Source organism: Phacochoerus africanus, chromosome 15 (assembly GCF_016906955.1).
Source record: "Phacochoerus africanus isolate WHEZ1 chromosome 15, ROS_Pafr_v1, whole genome shotgun sequence".
NCBI lineage: Eukaryota > Metazoa > Chordata > Mammalia > Artiodactyla > Suidae > Phacochoerus > Phacochoerus africanus.
This window is the reverse complement of record NC_062558.1, coordinates 49,380,645-49,399,840: the sequence shown is the minus strand read 5'-3', so window position 1 is coordinate 49,399,840 and position 19,196 is coordinate 49,380,645. Positions and strand designations below refer to the sequence as shown.

General features: G+C 57.1%; 1 protein-coding gene across 1 annotated transcript; it reads right to left on the bottom strand.

The window, feature by feature from the left end:
• Positions 1–5,536: 5,536 nt before the first annotated feature.
• Positions 5,537–19,196, bottom strand: RAB36 (RAB36, member RAS oncogene family). Its single transcript, XM_047761266.1, has 11 exons — positions 18,939–19,196; positions 18,038–18,120; positions 15,680–15,771; positions 13,819–13,884; positions 13,280–13,381; positions 11,289–11,353; positions 10,296–10,347; positions 9,843–9,924; positions 9,506–9,596; positions 7,687–7,806; positions 5,537–7,486 (listed from the first exon to the last, which is right to left on the bottom strand). Exons 2-11 carry the CDS (start codon positions 18,104–18,106, stop codon positions 7,422–7,424), a joined length of 804 nt encoding a protein of 267 aa, XP_047617222.1. The 5' UTR covers positions 18,107–18,120; positions 18,939–19,196; the 3' UTR covers positions 5,537–7,421.

Genomic DNA, 19,196 nt, shown 5'->3' with positions numbered 1-19,196 from the left:
TAGTGAAACAAAATCTTTTCTCATCCCCCAGGGAAGCCCAGCGATCCTAGACACAAAGCAAGAAGGGTCACTGGAGGGAATTTGGGGGGTGCAAAATGAAAATACCCCTATCAGCTGGCAGGGTGAGGGGAAAAGGAAATAGGATTTGATTTGTCAACCAGAGAACCAGGCTTGAGTCCTGCCCCTCCTCCCACCCCAAGTCTCTGTTTCCTGGGCGTTGCCAGGAGCCCCCTGTTGAAGTCCGTGGGGGACTATTGTCACTGCATGGATGTGAGAGGTTATCTTACCCTCCCCCAGGTTTCAGTGCCACCCAGAACGGATGCCCTGACATCTAATCTAGAGGAACAGAGCCCAGGGCCAGCAGCCAGGCCAGCCTGGCTGGGATTCAGCTCTCTCCCACTCCAGGCTTTGTGACCTTGGCAATTCCCTTTCCCTCTCTGAGCTGAAGTTCTATCCTCATATGTAAGAGAGGGCCCCTCTTACATGTCATAAGCACTGCATGTAAAACAGCCAGATGGGACAAACAGATAACACTCTCTGTTCCTTTCATGGCTCTTTAATGTTGGTGCCCTGGGAGAGTGGCAGGAAAAGCCCTGGGGCAGGACTTGCTGCCGCCCCTAGGCTCAGCTCACGGCAGCCCCCTGCAGGCTTTCCACCCTCCTGCTGTACACCCCACCCCCCCAGCAAGGCCCCTTGTAAAGCATTTCAGTAGGGGAGGAAATGGGAGCTGATGCCCTGACTCTGGGGCCAGCAAAGCCGGGCTGGAATCCCAGCAGTGTCCACATTCTGAGGACCATTTCTTTAAAACAGCTGTAAAAAAAACCCTGACCTCACAAGGCATAACACACAGCAGCTCACCATTGGTATCAGCTACCTTACTGGCAGACTAGAACCCAGGACTCTGGGACCCCATTCCCTGGCCATCAGCAGGGAGAATCCCAAAGCACAAACTGCTTTTTTTCCCTTGTTGACAGGGTCCTTCAGTTTCCAGGGGTAATTGTGGGCTCATCAGGGACATTATCATTAAGCACCTAGGGAAAAAAGGATACTTTGCGGGGAGGGGGGGCCTTCCTCTATCAGTGAGCTGTCCCTTCTCTGATTTGCAGGCTCTGCCTCAGCTCACCTTAAATAGTGTACGCACAACAAGCTCACATCAGGAACTCTGACACTGTTGGGTTGGGTTTGCAAACTCTCTTTCGGCAGAGCAAGTGCCTTGTTAGGCAGAAGGACACAGTAAGATAGTGGCCATCTCCCCATGGGACAGTTTCTTCTGGCTCCAAGGTCATTCCTCTCATCCTCAGAGCTGTCCCTGAAAGCACTCCCACCCTGGGTTTCTCTGCTCCTTTCCTGAAGAGGTGGTTTTTTTGTTTGTTTTTTGGTTTTTTTTTTTTTGCTTTTTAGGGCCACACTTGCAGCATATGGAGTTTCCCAGGCTAGAGTTCGAATTGGAGCTACAGTTGGGGACCTATGCTGCAGCCACAGCAACACCAGATCCGAGCCAAGTCTGAGACCTACACCTCAGCTCACAGCAACGCCAGATCCTTAACCCACTGAGTGAGGCCAAGGATGGAGTCTGCAACCTCACGGTTCCTAATCGGATTCGTTTCTGCTGCGCCATGATGGAAACTCCTGAAGAGCTTTCTTATCATCTGTCCCTCCTGGGGAAGGGAGGGATGAGGAGGAAAGTGAGACCCAGGCATAATGCCCTCTCATCCCCCATGTGGTATCTGTCCCCAGCTAGATCTAAACTTCCAAAGACAGAGATCAGTCTGTTTTCTTCCCCAGTGAACCCCAGTGTTCACCACATAGTAGGTATTCAGCTACTGCTGGCCCTGGGGACTGCACAGCCCAGGAAGAGAGGCATATGTTGGGGGTGGGGGGAGGGTGAGGCAGGCCACAACAGGAGCATCCAGGAGGAGGCAGAGGTTTGCAGAAGGCTGGCTGGCAAGGTTGACATCTGAGCTGGTCCTAAGGATGGGGAACAGAAGGCAAAGACTCGGAGAGTTCAGAGCTCTCAGTGTGTTTGGGTTAGGAGGTGAGGCTGGTGTGGGCTACAGGAGGTGACACCAGAGGTGAGATCGGGCTGTGCAGCGTTGTAAGAGTTTTGGGGTTTTTTGGGCCATGCCTGTGGAATGCAGAAGTTCCAGGGGCCAGAGATCAAACCCATGCCAATGCAGTGATTGGAGCCACAGCAGTGATGACACTGGATCCTTAACTGCTAGGCCACTAGGGAACTCCCAAAATGTCTATCTTTTGCAATTAAAAAAGGTTTAGGGAGTTCCCGGCTTTGCACAGTGGAAATGAATCTGACTAGGAACCATGAGGTTGCAGGTTTGATCCCCAGACTCATCAGTGGGTTAAGGATCTGGCATTGCCAGATGTAGGTCGCAGACGCGGCTCAGGTCTGGCATTGCTGTGGCTCTGGCATAGGCCAGCAGCAACAGCTCTGATTAGACCCCTAGCCTGGGAACCTCCATATGCTGCGAGTGTGGCCCTCAAAAGACAAAAAGACAAAAAAGAAAAGAAAAAGGTATTATTGGGGTTGGGTTTTTTTTTTACCGCTTTCTTGGGGGTATAATTGATAGGCAATAAACTGGGTATATTTGAAGAGTGTGATTTGATGAGTGTTGTCCTCTGTACATACCCCCAAAACCATCACCACAATCAGATAACAGACCTTTCCATCTCTCCCAATAGCTGCGTGGTTTTGTTTTTTCATCGAAAAACTAAAATGGGCCAGGGAAGTGGGATTGTTGGTGATGTCTCCCCTCAACTTCCTTCCTTTTCTTGGGATGTGGTTTGTGGCTCTATAATTCTTTTCAAAATCACACACACAGACACACCCTCATGTGCCCTCAGCAGCAGCCCTAGTGGTCCTTAAATCCAGACCAGATTTCTGCCAACCCCCTCCCCTTGCCCAAGGCTATCCAGTCCCTTTGCTGACAGGAGGGGTGGGGCCCAACAGCCCCCTCTGCTGGACAGAACACAGAATTTCCGATGCCTCAGAACCCTGGGGATGGAAACAACCTCAGAAGTCCCTCAGTGGAGTATTACAATGGAATATAATGGCTGTAAGAGGAAATGCAGTACCAATGCCTTGAAAACATTATGCTAACGGAAAGAAACCAGTCATAAGAGGCCACATATTGTCTGATTCCATTTACATTAAATGTCCAGCATAGGTCTAAACCTATAGAAATGGAAACAGGTTGTCATCTCTTAGCCCCAGGGAGCTGCACGCTAGGTCAGAAAATGGGGCAATTGATCTAGCTGTTCTCTACTCCTCCTGTTGCTGTGCTCTGTGCAACCCCAGCCCAGTGGGGAGCAGGGGTCTCTGTGGGACTTCCTTGGCCAAGGGCTCCGAGTGAGCGAGCTGTGGGCCTTTCCTCCCAGGCTCCCTGGGCTGTAACTCCACTACCTTCTGCAGAATCAATTATTGATGAGGCCTTGCAGCCGGGAGAATCCTGGCCCCGTGTTCTCACTGCCGTTTCCAGCTTCACAGAGAGCGAAGGGACCGGGACAAGACAGCCTTGTTCTTGAAGGCACAGACAGTGAGGCGGTCCAGGCTGTGGCTTCCCGTGGTCTGAGGCTCAGAGCACCCTCAGGCCAGGGGGACCACTCACTGTGTATCCCTGAAGCAGAGGGAAGGCTCATATTCAGCCCAGGGACAGAGGGCCCTGCCCTGTTCCTTCCTGGGTCACAGGCTCAGACAGGTGGCTGGTGGCCCTGAAGGCTGGAAGACATCTGGATGAGGGGGAGGAGGCCTGGAAAAGACTGTGGGACAGCCACAGTCCCTGTCTGCCTGACATATGGGAGGTGACTTGGGAGGTGGCAGCAGATGGCAGAGGAGCCTGGGGCTCTGGTGGAGTCTCGCCTTGGGTGACGTGGGCCCAGCCACCCCCCCCCCCCCCCCAGCACAGAAGGCAAGGGTCCTCTGTGAGCTGTGAGCTGCTTCTGAGAAGCTCCCCCACCCTACGCCATCTTGTCCCTGCCCTGGGCCTCCTGGGTCCCGGAGTCCCCTCTGCAGTCCCTACGCTAGGAACTCCTGTCACCCTGGCCTCTCCCAGGTATGAATGTGTGAATGGAAAGGATCCCCTGTCCGTCGCTGCCTTCTGGTTACCTCCATCTCAAGTGGCCTCAGGTTTCCCTGCTTAGGCTGCCCAGGCCCTCTGGGAGTGACTCACATCCCATCTCCAGGCTGAAGTGGCTGCTGGATGGACCTGAAGCCCCATTCTCTCCAGGGACTGCAACAGGGCAGGGAAAGGAGGAGGCGAGCAGGCGCCCAGGGCCAAGGTCAAGGAGGCTGAGCCCCCACCCTGCTCCATGTTGCTGTGGAGACTGGTCTCACTGCAGGGCTAGGGGACAGGCTAAAACCATGGGGCTCAGGGAGCAGGTATGACAGGGAGGGGTTGATTACTCACTTCCTGCCTCTGCTGCGGACCCTCAGGAGGACCAGGTGTGGCCTGGAGTGGCCTTACCTTGGGGTCAGACTCAAGCTGGTGCAGGAGGCCGGGACAGAAGATGCTCAGCTGTGTCCCATCACCTGGGTTCTGTGGTCTGGCTCCTCCCTCGTTAGACAGGGACAGGAGGTCAGGACACCCAGCCCACAGCGTCATTGTGATGAAACCAGCTTCTTCCCCATGCAGAGTACTCAGCAAGTGGGGGTTCCTGCTACTCCAAGAGGCGGGACAACCCCCGCCCCCAGCTGGCCCCTGTTTGGGGCCATAATTCCCATGGCAAGTGGGTTGAAGACAGTGGTGATGTCTGCCTGTGGGTCCCCCCCATGCTGCACAGCTTTCCCCTGGAATCGTTTGTGGCTGGCTCCCACCAAGCTCCTCCTAGGAACACAACTTACACCTGAGCCCTTACCAGCCCTCACTGGCTGCTGCCGGACATGACTTCAGGGATCTCTGAGTGAGTGACAGGGCACACCTCTCTGCCACTGAGGTGAGCCAAGCAAAGGACCATCCCCCAGGCAGGCCTGCAGCTCAAGCAGGGGTGTCTTGGGTCAGAGTGACTATGTCTGTTGGGAGTGGCCAGCAGGCTCCCTGCTTCCCTGCCACTCCTAGGGGTGACAAGGTCACAAGATCACCGCCTTGGCTCTGAGTGGCCCACAAGAAGGAGGAGAAGCCCAGACATGGACAACCATACCCAGCGGTAACAAGTGCTATAGGGGTTGTGGGGGGGCTCCGTGAGCCGGAGCAGGAAAGGGTCTGGCACCTGCAAAGACTAAAGCCCACGCCACGGCCTGAGGCTGATGGGATGCAGATGAAGGCTGGAGCATGGGGGCCTTCGGGGGGGGGGTGCAGGGCAGCACCTCAGATGCCAGGGCGAGAGCAGGGAAGGAGGGAAAGGGGCCTGGGAAATGGGGCAGGGGGACAAGATGCTTCTGAAGCACTTGCATGTGGCCCTGCATGCCCAGTGCAGAAGTTTAAGAGCTTGAAGAAAAAGTCTGTGTAGATGAGGTGTCAGTGGGACCACAGTGAAATGATTCTGACATTTCTGAACAACCAGGCGCACACAGAGGACAACAGGACAGGAGTCAAGGGCCATTTACCGGGGTGGGTGCACACAGCAGGGACATCGCTGCCCCCAGTCTTGGGGCCTCAAGGGGCGGGGAGGGAGCCAGGAGAGCACCAGCCTCCCACAGTCTCACCCACCCTGAGGCTGTCGTGTGCCCCAAACCTGATTTTCGGGCACCCCAAGGCAGCCTGCCCCCTCAGATGAAGCCTAGTGGGCCGGTCCACAGAAGGCCCAGCAAGGGGACTGTGGATGACCCTGAGTGCAAAGCCCTATGAGGGTGGTCACCAGTAAAAGCTAAGAGCTGGGCACAAGCCAACTGTCCCATGGATGGGGGGAGTGAATGGACTCTGGCCCATCTGCAGGGAGGTGAGGCTCGCCCTGGCAGGTCCTCAGACCGCAGGGCGCCCTGTGGCCACAGGGTGAGGTCATTCTGTGAACAGAACAAGGCTTATGTCTAGGACCACAGGACGGTCACTGTGGACACAAAGCTCTGTGCCATCTTGTTCTACAACAAGCACATGTATAATTCCTTTAAGAGTGGTTAACTTTTGGCCATGCCTGCTGCATGCAGACATTCCTGGGCTGGGGGTTGAACCCCTGTTGGACCCTTCACCCACTGTGCCACCATGAAAATCCAAGGGTAATTTATATGAAGAAGACTCTTCCGTCTATAGAAGAGAGAGAGCTAAAAATGTGAAAGGGAATGGAGATGAATGAAGTCCCTGGCCACTGTCTGGTGATCACTTCCAGCCGGTGGGTACCTGCAGCATGCCTGGAACTGTTAGGGGCACTGGGGGATGGCCCTGAGCATATGGCTGCCTGAGGAATGCTGACCACCTACGAGAAGCAGGCAGGATGCCAGACGTGCCATCCACCTGTGGCCATGGAGGGCAGGTGGGGGTGTTGACAGGCCCCGTGGAGGAGCAATATGAGAGCAGGGAGAGGGCTGGGCATGCTGGGTGGGGGCTGGGGAGGGCAGGCCTGTGCTGCTCCTGCCCATCTGGGTGTCTGGAGGGCTGGTGGAGATGGGAACCTACTTACAAGGTGCCAGACGGTCCCTCATGGCTTCCGAGGATGCCTGGACACCATCACAACAGCCCTGAGAGGCAGGCGCCCAGCACTTTCCTGTCCCCAGGCCCTTCCCATGCAGGCTGGGGAAGACTAGCCCAGCAGAGTCTGGGTGACAGCTTTTGGCGGCAGTGCCATGCTCAAGGGATGAAGCGGCAAGCCACTGGGGGCAGCTGGGCAGCCTTCTTCCTGCAGCCCAACTGGGGAAACTCATCATCTGGTGGGGGGTGGGCCAGGGGCCAGAGTGGCCTGTTCTGCCGGTCCTCACCCTGAGCGGGAGGACAGGACAACATGGATCATGCAGGAGCCAGAGATGGCCCTTTGGCCAGAGAGGAGCAGTGCTGCCCAGGGACCCTGCAAGTCTGTGGCAGGGTGACAGTGGATGGCGAGGCCTGGGGCTCCGAGGCCCAGAGCTGCCAGTCCTGCTGGTAACTGAGAGGCCCAGACAGGGACGGCAGCTGGGTCTCTCTCGTGCACTGGCTTCCACAAATCCTCCTCGCCTGGACCATGGAGATGACGAAGATTCTGAGGCTGACCCAGGACAGCTGGGGAGAGTGCCTGAAAGGACCTCAAATGTGTGCCTAGGGTGAGGGCCATGGGCCACGTGTCCATGTCTGTGGTCCTGAGGCCTCCCAAGGATGGAAGGGGTGCTGTTGGGTGACTCTGTAGGAGCGACAGGCCCCCAGGTGATCCCCTCAGTGTCCTCACCATCTGGGCAGCCGGTGGGGGCCTACCCTGGCTCCCCATGCACTGACGAAAGGTAGACCCTAGGGCTCCGCATGGTGGGCGCTCACACGTGTGGTGAGTGGGGGCCTCTGATGAAGGCTCAGCTAACAGCAGCCCAGGCTGGAGGGCCTCATGTTGTCCTGGGTATCGGGTAGACGGCTCTCCATCCCTGCAACAAGGGGAGAAGTCACTTGGCATCAGCCAAGCACCTGCACTGGTGGGGAGGCTGCGGGCCAGGGGTCAGAGGGGTGGGGGAGGGGCGGCCAGGAGAGGAGAGAGGGCCACAGGCCAAGGGGACAGTGGGAGGGCGGTGGACAAGAATTTCAGGCCGCTAGCCTCTCCCCAGCCTGGCCCGTCACCTGCACGTACGGATAAGGTCCCCGTCGCCGACCTGCAACCAGGCATTGCTCCTCTGCTCCAGGTCCTGCAGCACTGCCCGCTCGAAGGTCAGGGCAGCCACTCGGCTGAAGAATGCCTTCACGTTCTCCCCTGCGGGCACAGACAGCTGTTACCCCTGCCACTTCTGCCCCCGTGCACGTCAGGCTGGCAGCCATAGGATTAGAACCACTGGCCATCCTCCTCCAGGAGGACAATGCCACTCATCTGGGCACAGGGTTGGGTCAAGCCCAGGACATGCTCACTGCCCTGGCTCAGCTAACAACTTATATAACTGCACAGAGCAGTCTTGCTTGGCCCAAAGAGAGCTCTGAGGGAACGTGCTGTTATCCCAATAAGAAGGCGGGTTCTCACAGGGCTTGGGGGATGCCGGCAGGAAGGGCAGAGGGAACAGGGCACGGGCTCTACCAACTTTAGCCTGTGTTAGGCTGGAGGTGGTGCCTCACCCAATTCCTGGGCAGGTGTCTATGGTGGCCCCTTGCTGGGGTAAGGACTCCTAGGTGTGATTCCTGAGTCCCCAGGGCCTCCCTCGGGGGCCTCCTGTGCAACAGGTACTCCAAGTTATTTCATTTCATGCCCCAACAACTTGTTTTCAAAGTTTGTTCTCGACTCTGCATTTTCTCACTTTTTCCTCAGTGAATCACATGGCTTTTAAAACATAAAATATTTTTTCCGTTAAAAATAAAATGAGATGGGAGGAGTTCCCATTGTGGCGCAGTGGTTAACGAATCCAACTGGGAACCATGAGGTTGCGGGTTTGATCCCTGGCCTCGCTCAGTGGGTTAAGGATCCGGCGTTGCCATGAGCTGTGGTGTAGGTCGCAGACGTGGCTCAGATCTGGCGTTGCCGTGGCTCTGGCGTAGGCCAGTGGCTACAGCTCCAATTCGACCCCTAGCCTGGGAACCTCAATGTGCTGCAGGAGCGGCCCTGGAAAAGGCAGAAAGACCAAAAAAAAAAAAAAAAAAGAGATGAAGAGTTCCCATTGTGGTTCAGTGGTAACAAACCTGACTAGTAGCCATGAGGATGCGGGTTTGATCCCTGGCCTCGCTCAATGGCTTAAGGATCCAGCGTTGCCGTGAGCTGTGGTGTAGGTCGCAGACGCGGCTTGGATCTGGTGTTGCTGTGGCTGTGGCATAGGCTGGTGGCTACAGCTCTGATTTGACCCCTAGACTGGAAATTTCTGTCTGCTGCAGGTATGGCCTTGAAAACAAAGCTAAACAAAACTAAACTGAGATGAGAGTTCTGTGGTGCAGTGGGTTGAGGATCTAGTGTTGCCACTGCAGCAACTTGGGTCACAGGTTCAATCCCTGGCCTGAGAACTTCCACATGCCACTGGTGCGGGCAAAAATAAATAAATAAATAACATGAAATGGATGGCATCGCCCAGTTTCCCAGATGAGGACATTGAGGCTCAGAGATGTTGGGAATTGGGATAAGCAGGGCCCATGGGTGAGGTTTGCTCAGGGGCTGGGGGCCCAGTGAGGCTGGGGCAGAGCAGGTGGGTGTGGGTAAGGGCTGGGGGTCATGAGCACCGTGCCCTCCATGATGACACCTGGGGAAGGGAGAGAGCCCCCAGTTACTGGGCCCTTCTACGTCCCCATTAGGTGGGAGGCAGGATGATACTGTGGTTACATGTGAGCTGTGTCCCAGTCCCAGCCCGACTGCTGCCTCCCTGAGCCCTCTAGCTGACCTCGCAGGACCAGGACAGACCCCAGGGGGATGTGTGGGTCTCACTGGAGAACACAGGGGTGCTAGTCCTCCCATCCACGAGCAGGGCCCCACTCCAGCTCACCGGTCTTGGCTGACACGGACCAGTATTCAGCCTGCATCTCGTTGGCCAGGCGCACGGCCTCCGCTTCCACCTGCTCCATGACAGCCCCTGACTGGGAAAAGTGGCCCTGCTGACCCAAACTCCCAGGCTTCCTGTGGGGACGCACCTAGGGTGCACACCTGGCCAGAGGTGAGACCCAGCAGCCCTGAAGGAGGAGCAAGGGAACCCAGTGCCCCGCCTTTCAGCCCCAGCTTGCGTCTGCAAGTCCCCACTTAGGCCCCTTGGTGTCACCCTCTGTTCCTCCAGCCCAGTCTGAAGGGGATGCTGCCCCAGGCCCTGTTCTGTCCATTCTGCTCACCAGAAGGTCCTTCTTGGTCCCCACAAGAAACAGGAAGCAGGCGCCCGGCTCATTCTCCCTCAGTGCATCCTCCAGCCACTGCCTGGAACACAGGGGACAGGCTGATGGGGAGGGAACCTTGAGCCATGCTGGGCCTCAGGCAGGTGGGGACGCGGGGTCACTGTCAGGGAGCTGAAGGTCCCATCTCAGCCGTGACTCTGCCCCCACCCTTGGAGAGCCCTGTACTTTCATCAACTGGTGACCAGCCCGGCCTCCCTGATGGGATTGGAGATAAGGATGTGAAAACCCAGACAAAAGTGACAGCATTGGCCTGTGGGCAGCTGGCTCTGACCGTGGAGCCTGGTCACTCACACACCTGCCACCGGAAGGCCCAGCTGTGGCCCAGGTATGGGGAGCCGTCCAGGCAGCTTCCTGAGCCCCGGGACCACAGGGGCTGCAGGGCCCCAGACTTGCCTGGTGTGCGCCAGAGTCTGTACATCAGTGAGGTCAAAGGCCGTGATGATCACTGCACAGAGAAGGAAAAGCCAAGAGCCAGTCAGCAAAAGGCCAAGCAAACAGGAGTGACAAGGGAACTCCCACGAACTGCTGGATGGCCCCTCAGGTGCTCAGCCCTGGATCCCACGGTAGAGGCTGGGAGGGAGACCCTGGGGACCCAGCGCCTCCTCTCTGATCCACACCCAGCAGACCAGCCACAGGGGGATCCAGGGAGGCAAGATAAACTCCTGCTTCAAACCTCCCCTCTGCCACTTCCACTGAAAACCTCAGCCTCCCCATCTGTGAAATGCTAAGGACAGCAGCTACCTCGAGCTCTCAGGGTGGCTCTGAGGACAAATCCAGAGCATCCATTCCAAAGCTTCTGGCCTGGAGCTGATGCAGGGCAGACCTTTGACCAGTGGCAGCTCTGGTTGTGAGATCACTGAGTCTGGTTTTGGGTATCTCCAACTGCCCACTCCCATTCCACAGCAACCCCTCTCCTTCCTGGTCAGAGTAGGGAGCTTACGCTGCCACCATGGCCACCCGCTGCCTGGGAGGCCTGCCCAGTGCGTGGGGATAGTGGGTGAGGAGCCCCCCACATGCCCACCCCCACTCCTCCCCTCTGGCCTAGCCCCGTCCCCGGCTACTGAGTTGACACTGCTCTTCTTTCTGGGGTCTCCGCACAGACAATCCCCACTCTGATCATCTTTCTGAGTGGACTCTGGTGCTGAGACTCTCAGGGAGTACCCACTCCCACAGTGTCCCTAAAGCATGTGACTGCTGGGGCCAGCCTAGACCCAGCTGGGAGGCAGGGACAGGCCCCCACATTTCCTCAACAGTTCTCCGGGGACAGATCTGGCAGCCACGCGGAAGACCTGGACTTCATGCTGTGAGCCCAATGGGGGTCCCCTGCCATACAATGGTTGAGGCCCCACGGTGGCCATCACTCAGCATCATCACCCAGCTGCTCACCCTGGGCACCCCGGTAGTAGGCGGATGCGATGCACTTGAACTTCTCCTGCCCTGCTGTGTCCCAGCTGTGCGGAGGCCGAGAGAGAGAAAGGGAGACAGGGAGGTGGCAGATTCAGCGATCAATAGCAGTGGCCTGAGCCAGCAGGATTGTGAGGCCTGATGCATGGCCTTCAGAACGTGCCTGCCACCAGCCGGCCATCCCCACCCCAACTCCTTATGAGCCCTTCCTAGGGTGCCACGTCGGGAACCCCATCACTGGATGCCCTGTGCTTGTGGGGGAGGGAGGGACATGGCCTTAGCAGTTCTGCTGCCAGGATGAATGGAGTTTGTGGCTTTCTCCCTTCTGACTGTGCCATCAATCAGCCATCATGCTCCCTGATGTGGCTCACTCTGAAGATGTGGAAGTCCACCAGTAGAGGAGGCCCCGTGACTGGGACTGGGGCTCCAGGCTGGGCTGCCAGCTGGGGCCCTGCCACTTGCTCATGTGTGATGGGGTTTGGCTCCACCTTCCATCCTGCAAGGTAGGGAGATGCTCAACTCCCCGGGTAGGGATGGGGTCTCTAATATGGACAAAGTCTGCATCTCTGATCAGTTAGCTCTGACTCTCTGGAGGAGCTGAACCCTGGCTCCTTGGGAAAGAAGGCAACAATAAATTACTGATGTCTGCTAATGGGCACGTATAGGAAAGAGGAAAGGGAACGCATGAGATCTACTCGCCCTGGTTTAGAACCAGGTAGGAGGTTGAATCTGAAAATGCACCCCTTTTAAAAATTAACTCATCAAAAGCTAACTTTTCTCAGTAAACTGACAAGTAGACAAGCCATGAACAAGACACCAATGGTCTGAAACTTTTCCAAGTGATCTAGAATGATGAAAACTTTTTTTTGGGGGGGGTGGCTTCAATTCTTTCATTAATTCATCTATATTTTCTTTCATTTCTGAAGATGACTCTGGTGGGAGCTGGGAGGGTGGCCTAGAGGTGGGGCCACTAGGGTGGCTGGCAATGGCCTCGGTGTAGGACAAGGAGAGGCTGAGCCAGGAGAACCACCCTGCCTGGTCCTGGGCCTTCTAATCAGATATGGTCTTTGGGCACAATGGTGAGCTCACCACGGTTCCATCCAGGCTGCCTGGTCAGTGCCTATCTCTCTGTTTCCCTGGGTCCTCATCCCCCCGCACCCCCCCCTGTCCTGTAGCCCTGTGTCTTCACAGCCTCTTCTCCCTGGTCTGACCCTGGACTCTCCCTCGGGCACTTGCTCCACGATGGCACAGGGCTGGTCTCAGAGGAACGGGCCCTGCCTCGACAGATTAGGAACTGAGGTCCATGACCCAGGCCCAGCACAGGCAGCACATGAAGGACTGAGGAGGGAATCAGGGGATGGGATGAATGCCAGGGAGAGAGGAGGAAGAGGGGGCAGAAAGAGGCCTGGGGAATGCCAGCAGGGGCCACCATGCAGGATAGGGCAGGGCTGGAGACTGGGCAGGGGCCAGAAGAGAGGGAAGGCAGGTGTGGTCAGCTCTGGTGGTTAAAAAACATGAGGCTGGGAGAGGACTCTGGGATGTTCTGAGGGAAACTAGAGGGGAGGGGCTGAAGCCAGGGGGTACTGAGAGGCTGAGGCTTGGGGTCTGGCAGAGAAGAGACAGACAGACAGAGGCGGGGGAGCAGGGCGAGGGCAGTTGGGGGAGCAGCAGGCCGGAGGAAGGCCTGTGAACTGTGTGGCCTCCACCAGAGCCTAGTGGACTGATTTAGGCTCCGTTTTCCAGGTGATAACAGAGGTTCAGCGGCCATGCTACGTCACAGGCGGAGCATCAGGTGGAGCATCAGGGGAGGCAGGGGCAGTAGTCAGGACAGAGGGAGCGCATGGGGCCTGGGGAAGTGGACGTGTCCCCCGGAGTGCCCGCATCCCCCTGGGTGCCCGCTAAGGCCCTCCCTGGGGAGCTCTGTGAAGCTGACCCATGACCCTGCAGGAATGCACAAGGCCAGGGTGACTCACATCTGGAGGCTGAACGGAATCCCAGCGACCTCGAAGCGTTCAATCTCAAAGTCCACCCCAATGGTGGCCTTGTAGTCACGGTTGAAAACATTCTTGCAGAACCTGTGGGGGGCCAAGGATGTTGACAGAGGCCGTGTGCAGAGACTGCACCCCTGACAGTGAAGGTCTGGAGGTGACGGAAGCCCACTGTGGGGAGGAACAGGCAGTAATAGCTCCAGAGATGGACAGTGGGTGTAGGCGTGAGCCACCAGCGAGAACTATGTGGAAAGAGAGGCTGTGGCAGCTGGCTGCAGGGCAGTGAGAGACACAGTGCCCACGGGCAGGGCAGGCAGGGCGGGGGGGGGGAGCCCATGGGCAGGGAGGGCAGGGAGGGCAGGGGGGTGAGCCAGAGGCCCCTGGACAGTGTGACCAGTGCCAGGCTCTTGGGATGCACATGCTCCACCAGGCCTGCCCATTGCCCAATTCCTTACAGCAGCCACACAGACTCCAAAGCGACATGAAATCTGGGCCTCCCGGGGAGGCGTGGGGTGCCCCCTCACCTGTGGATGAGGCTGGTCTTGCCCACGTAGAGATCACCAACCACAACTACCTTGGAGAGCTTGAGCCTGTGAGGAATACAGCGTGTGGCTCTCAAGCGTGGTCACCAGAGCACATTCCTCCACTCCAGTCCCGGATATGGACAGGGACAGCCGCTTGTGAGACACCCTGGGATGTCTGTCCCCTTCGCTGGCCTCAGAAGGGAGAGCAGGAGGGCTTGTATTTGTTCTGGGGACTTTGCACCCCTGACCCACTGGGCCCCTGTCCCCACTGTGAGAGTCAGAAATGGTCCCTGAGAATTGGGAGTGCAGGACATGCAGAGGGAGGAGCCCAGGTGGGGCTGCGTCCGAGCTGGGGTCACAGGCAGGAAGCTGCAGCAAGCTAAGGGCATGGACATAACGCCAAAGGGCAGGGGACACAGGCATGGGGGCAGGGCCTGGGGTGCCTGCAGGGGCTCCCACCGGACCCCCTGCCCCGGACACCACCGTCCATCGCCCGCTCCTCTGGAGGAGTCTGCCAGGGCCTGCTTGGTGTGGACAGGACTCAAGTCTGCTCTCCTGGGCTGCAGCTCCGAAGTTTTCAGGCTCTCTGGGGAGGGGGGACCCTGCTGGCCAAGAGCAGTTCGTCCCTCCCTCTGCATGTCCTGCACTCCCAGTAGTAGCAATCCTGGACCTGTGAGCCATACTTTAAGAATTTCTGGGAGTTCCAGTCATGGCTCAGTAGTTAACGAAACTGACTAGGAACTATGAGGTTGTGGGTTCTACCCCTGGTCTCGCTCAGTGGGTTAAGGATCTGGCATTGCCATGAGCTGTGGTGTAGGTCGCAGATACGGCTTGGATCTGGTGTTGCTGTGGCTCTGGCGTAGGCCAGCAGCTACAGCTCCGATTAGGCCCCTAGCCTGGGAATCTCTATATGCCATGGGTGCAGCCCTAGAAAAGGCAAAAAGACCAAAAAAAAAAAAAAAAATTCTGGGGAGCTCCCTTGTGGCTCAGCAGGTTAGGGATCCAGCATTGTCACTGCAACAGCTCTGATAAGTCACTGTTGTGGCACGAGTTTGATTCCTGGCCCAGGAACTTTCATATGCCGTAGGTACAGCCCCCACAAAAAGTTTCTGCAGCTCATTTCCAAACCACCAACCTCCTCTACCTGCAACAGCAAGAGGGCAGCCTTGTGTCACCCTGATGTGCCTCACCTGGCCCGTCTGAGGGAGCAGCTGGGTCCACTCCGCTCTCAGGCAGCTGTAATTCTGCTTCTCAGAAATAAAGGCATTGCCCGGTGCTTCGGAGCTCCCTTGCACCCCAGCTTTCCCTGCACCCCAGCTCTGCCCAGGGGGATCAGGGAGCTGGTCCGTGAGAAGCACCTTGTGTGGAACCAGTGCTCTCGGGGCCACCATGTTCAGCCCATGACCATGGCCACCCCAGCCATTCTGGCCAGAGCCCCACTTCACTCTGCCACCTGGGCCTCCACTGCGGCCTCGTTGCACCATATGACCTATGAGCCCCTAGGGATGAAGGGAGAAAGTGGCCCCGCCCACTTGCTATGAAGGAGGGCAGTGGCAGGATCCCTGTGCAGCCTCGCCCTCCCGCCTGTGGGCACTAGCTCTGCCCAGGCTGAGGCAGGCACTGTGGGGACTGGGGCAAGGCCCCGGGGACTGACACTTGTGTAAAGGCCTGAACGGAACGAATGGATTCCAGACCTCAGGTGCCTGCCTCACGGAGGGGACAGCAGTTTTTACAGCAGAGGGCTACAGATAAAGACGGGAGGACATCCCCAGGGTCTTTGGTCTGGCACTGGGTAGCTCCTGCATAGCTGTATTCACACATGTGTGTGCACACATTCCCGCCCACCTCTGGCAGCACTCACCCGACTGTCCCCGTGTTCCCACGCTGGCAGGCAGCACTGACCTGCCCATGGAAGTGTTCCCGGAGCTGCAGGCAGGCGGCGGGCGTGTACCACTAGAAAGAGACCGACCGACAGACAGACAGCTGGGCACATCACCCTGTGAGACCTTGGCTCCCTTCCCCAGCAGGGCAGCAGGTGGTGACATACTTCCTAGTGTCCCCTCCCTCTTGAGCCTCGCTCACTCTCCATGTCCCTCTGTCCCACCCATCCTCTACCCTGTCAGTGCCTTATGGGATTCCAGGGTCTTGGAGCCCCAAGGAGGAGCAGCAGGGGCCAGGACAGACCAGGGAGCCCCAGGATCGAGCTGGGTCTCACCAGGGTCAGCTATGCCCTTGCTGTGAGCATGCTGCAGCCTCTGTCCCCTCTGGGCCTCCCCAGATGAGATGAGGGGGAACTGTAAGGCCCTTTTGCCCCAAGATCCTCCTATGCCCTCCATGCATCTCTGATGCCACTTTTTTAAATATGTATAAGAAATATGTATATCCATGCATGGAAAACATCCAGAAGGCACTTCTGTCTTCCACATTTTTTGGAAGGCAAAACCGGGTAGTGGTCTAAGAGCAGGGCCTTGGGGACAGGAGGATCTGTGTCCACCCTTTGCTACTGTGACCCTGGGCAGTCGCCTCATGTCTCCAAACTTCAATTTCCACATCTGCAAAACCTCAGAGACTTGGGGGCATGGTTTGTAAGGCCACCAGTGCAGGGCACCTGGCACATATGAACTGCTAAGCAAAGATGCCATGACACTTGCTGAGCTCATGTTTGTTCAATAATTAGAAAAAATGATAACAAATAAAGGTGACCATTGTGTTTTGCCATCAGATTGGCCAAAGCGAAGTGCGGAGTGAGGCCAGGACGTGGGAGGAGTCATGCTGGAGACAGGTGCTGTGCTCTGTAGTGGTCCCTGGGCCACTGCTCTGTCCTTCAGAGCTCCTGTGGCTGTGCCCGGCCCACCTGCTCTCTCAGAGCACTTCCCTGCTCTGTCCTTCATCCCATGAGACCTGGACTGTTTTGTGCCCATCACTCTTCCCTTCCTTTGGCTCTTTGACACCAGTCTCTGTCATCCCCAGTCACCACCGTCAAGCTTGCTCTGTAGGGGAAGCATTTGCCTGGGCCTCTGATGAGATGGAAAATTCTGGACTGTCCACGGGTCTGAGGCAGCCAGGCTGTGTGTGTGTGTGTGTGTGTGTGTGTGTGTGTGTGTGTGTAGACAGAACTCAGGGGGAAGGCAGGAGAGGGGGAAGGCATGGCTTGCGTGTGTATGTGTGTGTGTGTGTGTGTGTGTGTGTGTGTGTGTGTAGACAGAACTCAGGGGGAAGGCAGGAGAGGGGGAAGGCATGACTGCAGACCCCAAAGACCCAGAGCCTTCCTCCCTCTCCCCACCACAGCAGCAACCACTGATAAAGGGATCTCAATTATCCTTCCAGGGAGAGTTTCTGCACGTATAAGCACACACATACATTTCCATTCCCCTGTTCTTTTCACATGTGAGGCTCAACGCCTTACTTTGGCTCTCACTGCATGTCAGCACCAGAGAGGTGCTCAACCCTCCGCATGTCTGCATTGGGAAGCAGCATGTTGCTTTCTAAACAGCCCCCACTCTGAGGACATTATGTTGTGTCTGACCTCCTGCTTTACAAGCTGCTGTAGTGCCTGGCCCTGAACAGCTGGAGCAGAGGGTAGAGAGGAGCCTCTGTGGCCCTGGGAGATACTGTCCCACTGCCCCCTGTGAAGGGTGTACGGATTTGCAGGTCCTGCTGTGAGTAATAATGAATTTTAATACTGATGGAAGAGAGCTGTGAGTTTTCAGCAGGCACAGAAGGCAGAGTTGTAAGTGGTAAGAACCCTGGATTTGGTGTCAGAAAACTGGAGGGCTATTTAATAATACAGTAATTATAATGAGAAAACCAGCAACTGAAACTTGGGCAAGGGAACTCCCATTCACCATAAACCAGGCACACAACGTGAAAGGAATTATCCTCATGTTTCAGCGGCTCTGAGAGGTTGAGTGACTTGCCCGGCGTCACACAGCCTCAGGATTCATACCCAGGACTGTCTGACTGCAAAGTCTGCGCCCTTAACCTCCATGCCACACTGCCTCCTGGTGTCTTCTTTAACTTCCTGGGCTACCCTTGGGCAGGTCAGTGCCAAGTCTCCGCTTCTGAAGAAGTCTGCTGAGTGCCTGGGGTCTGCCAGCGAGGGACTGACCTCCCTAATTCACCTGCCTTGTTTCCGGTGGTGAATGAAATGGGGAGAGCTGGGTGTGGCATGGTGGCAGGACAGCAGTGCACACAGAAAGGGCTGGCCTCCCCTCTCTACCTTAGGGAAGCTGGTGATGACACGGTCCCGGCTCACAGGAGGTCCCAATGGTGGCAGAGAGGACCTCATCCTTCCAGGAAGTCCTGAGGACCCAAAAGGAGAAAGAGTTAGGAGATGCACACATCCCTGGGGACTCACCCAGAGTTTATGCCTAACATTGCAGTAGCTTTAATAACAGATCCAAGCCCTCTCTGGTCAAGAATATGGGCAACATGTTGCCAAGAGCTGTTGTGTAGGTCGCAGACTCAGCCCAGATCTGGTGTTGCTGTGGCTGTGGTGTAGTCTAGCAGCTGCAGCTCTGACTCCCTAGTCTGGGAACTTCCATATGTCTCCGGTGCAGCCTAAAAAAAAAAAAAAAAAAAAAGAAGGCCAAGGATCCTCTCTTCAGTCTGCAGGCAGTGTGGTTGGGGACAGGTGGGACCAGGCCTGCCACCCTGCCTGGAAGTGGAGGAGACCTGGGCCTCCTGCCAGGTGTCCAGCCAGAAGCCGCCCCTCCCTGAGTGAGGCGTGGCACAGACACCAGGCAGTTCAGGCGGCCTGAGCAGAGAAGTAGAGTGGGAAGGGTCCCCTGAGGGATGAAGGCTCTGGGTGGGCCGGGCCTCAGGGTTCAGCCCACAGACCTTTCCCAGAACCACCCTACCGGGTACGGGGCCCCTCCTGCTTATTCCACAGTCCCAGGTCTCCTCCCGCCGCCCCCCTCCCCATTGGCCTTGACCGAGGCCTGTAGTCCTCCTCATCGGATTTGGCTCTCCCGTCACCAGGGCCGGCACTGGGGGCTCGGGGTAGGCGGTCTGGAAATGAGGAGCCCGGGACCCAGGCCACGTTCAGGTTACGCTGTGGGAGGTGGGCAGGGGATCGCGCAGTCCGGTGAGGGTGGGACCAAGGGGATTGGTGGACTCACCTACAGCGGCTGCGGAGGATCCTGGCTGGGCCTAGTCCTAAGGGCCCCCCGATCCCGCGCCTCCACCGCTGGCGATCACCATAGCAACGAGCACCACTCGGAACCTGTGGGCTTCTAACAAATCCCGGACGTCGGGGGCGGGGCTAATGGCGAAAAGTCCCGCAAGCCTTCTGGCCGAGATCACCATAGCAACCAGAGCCTCGCGGGAGACTCCGGGACCTGCGGGCGCGCTGGGATCACCATGGCAATAAGGCGGGG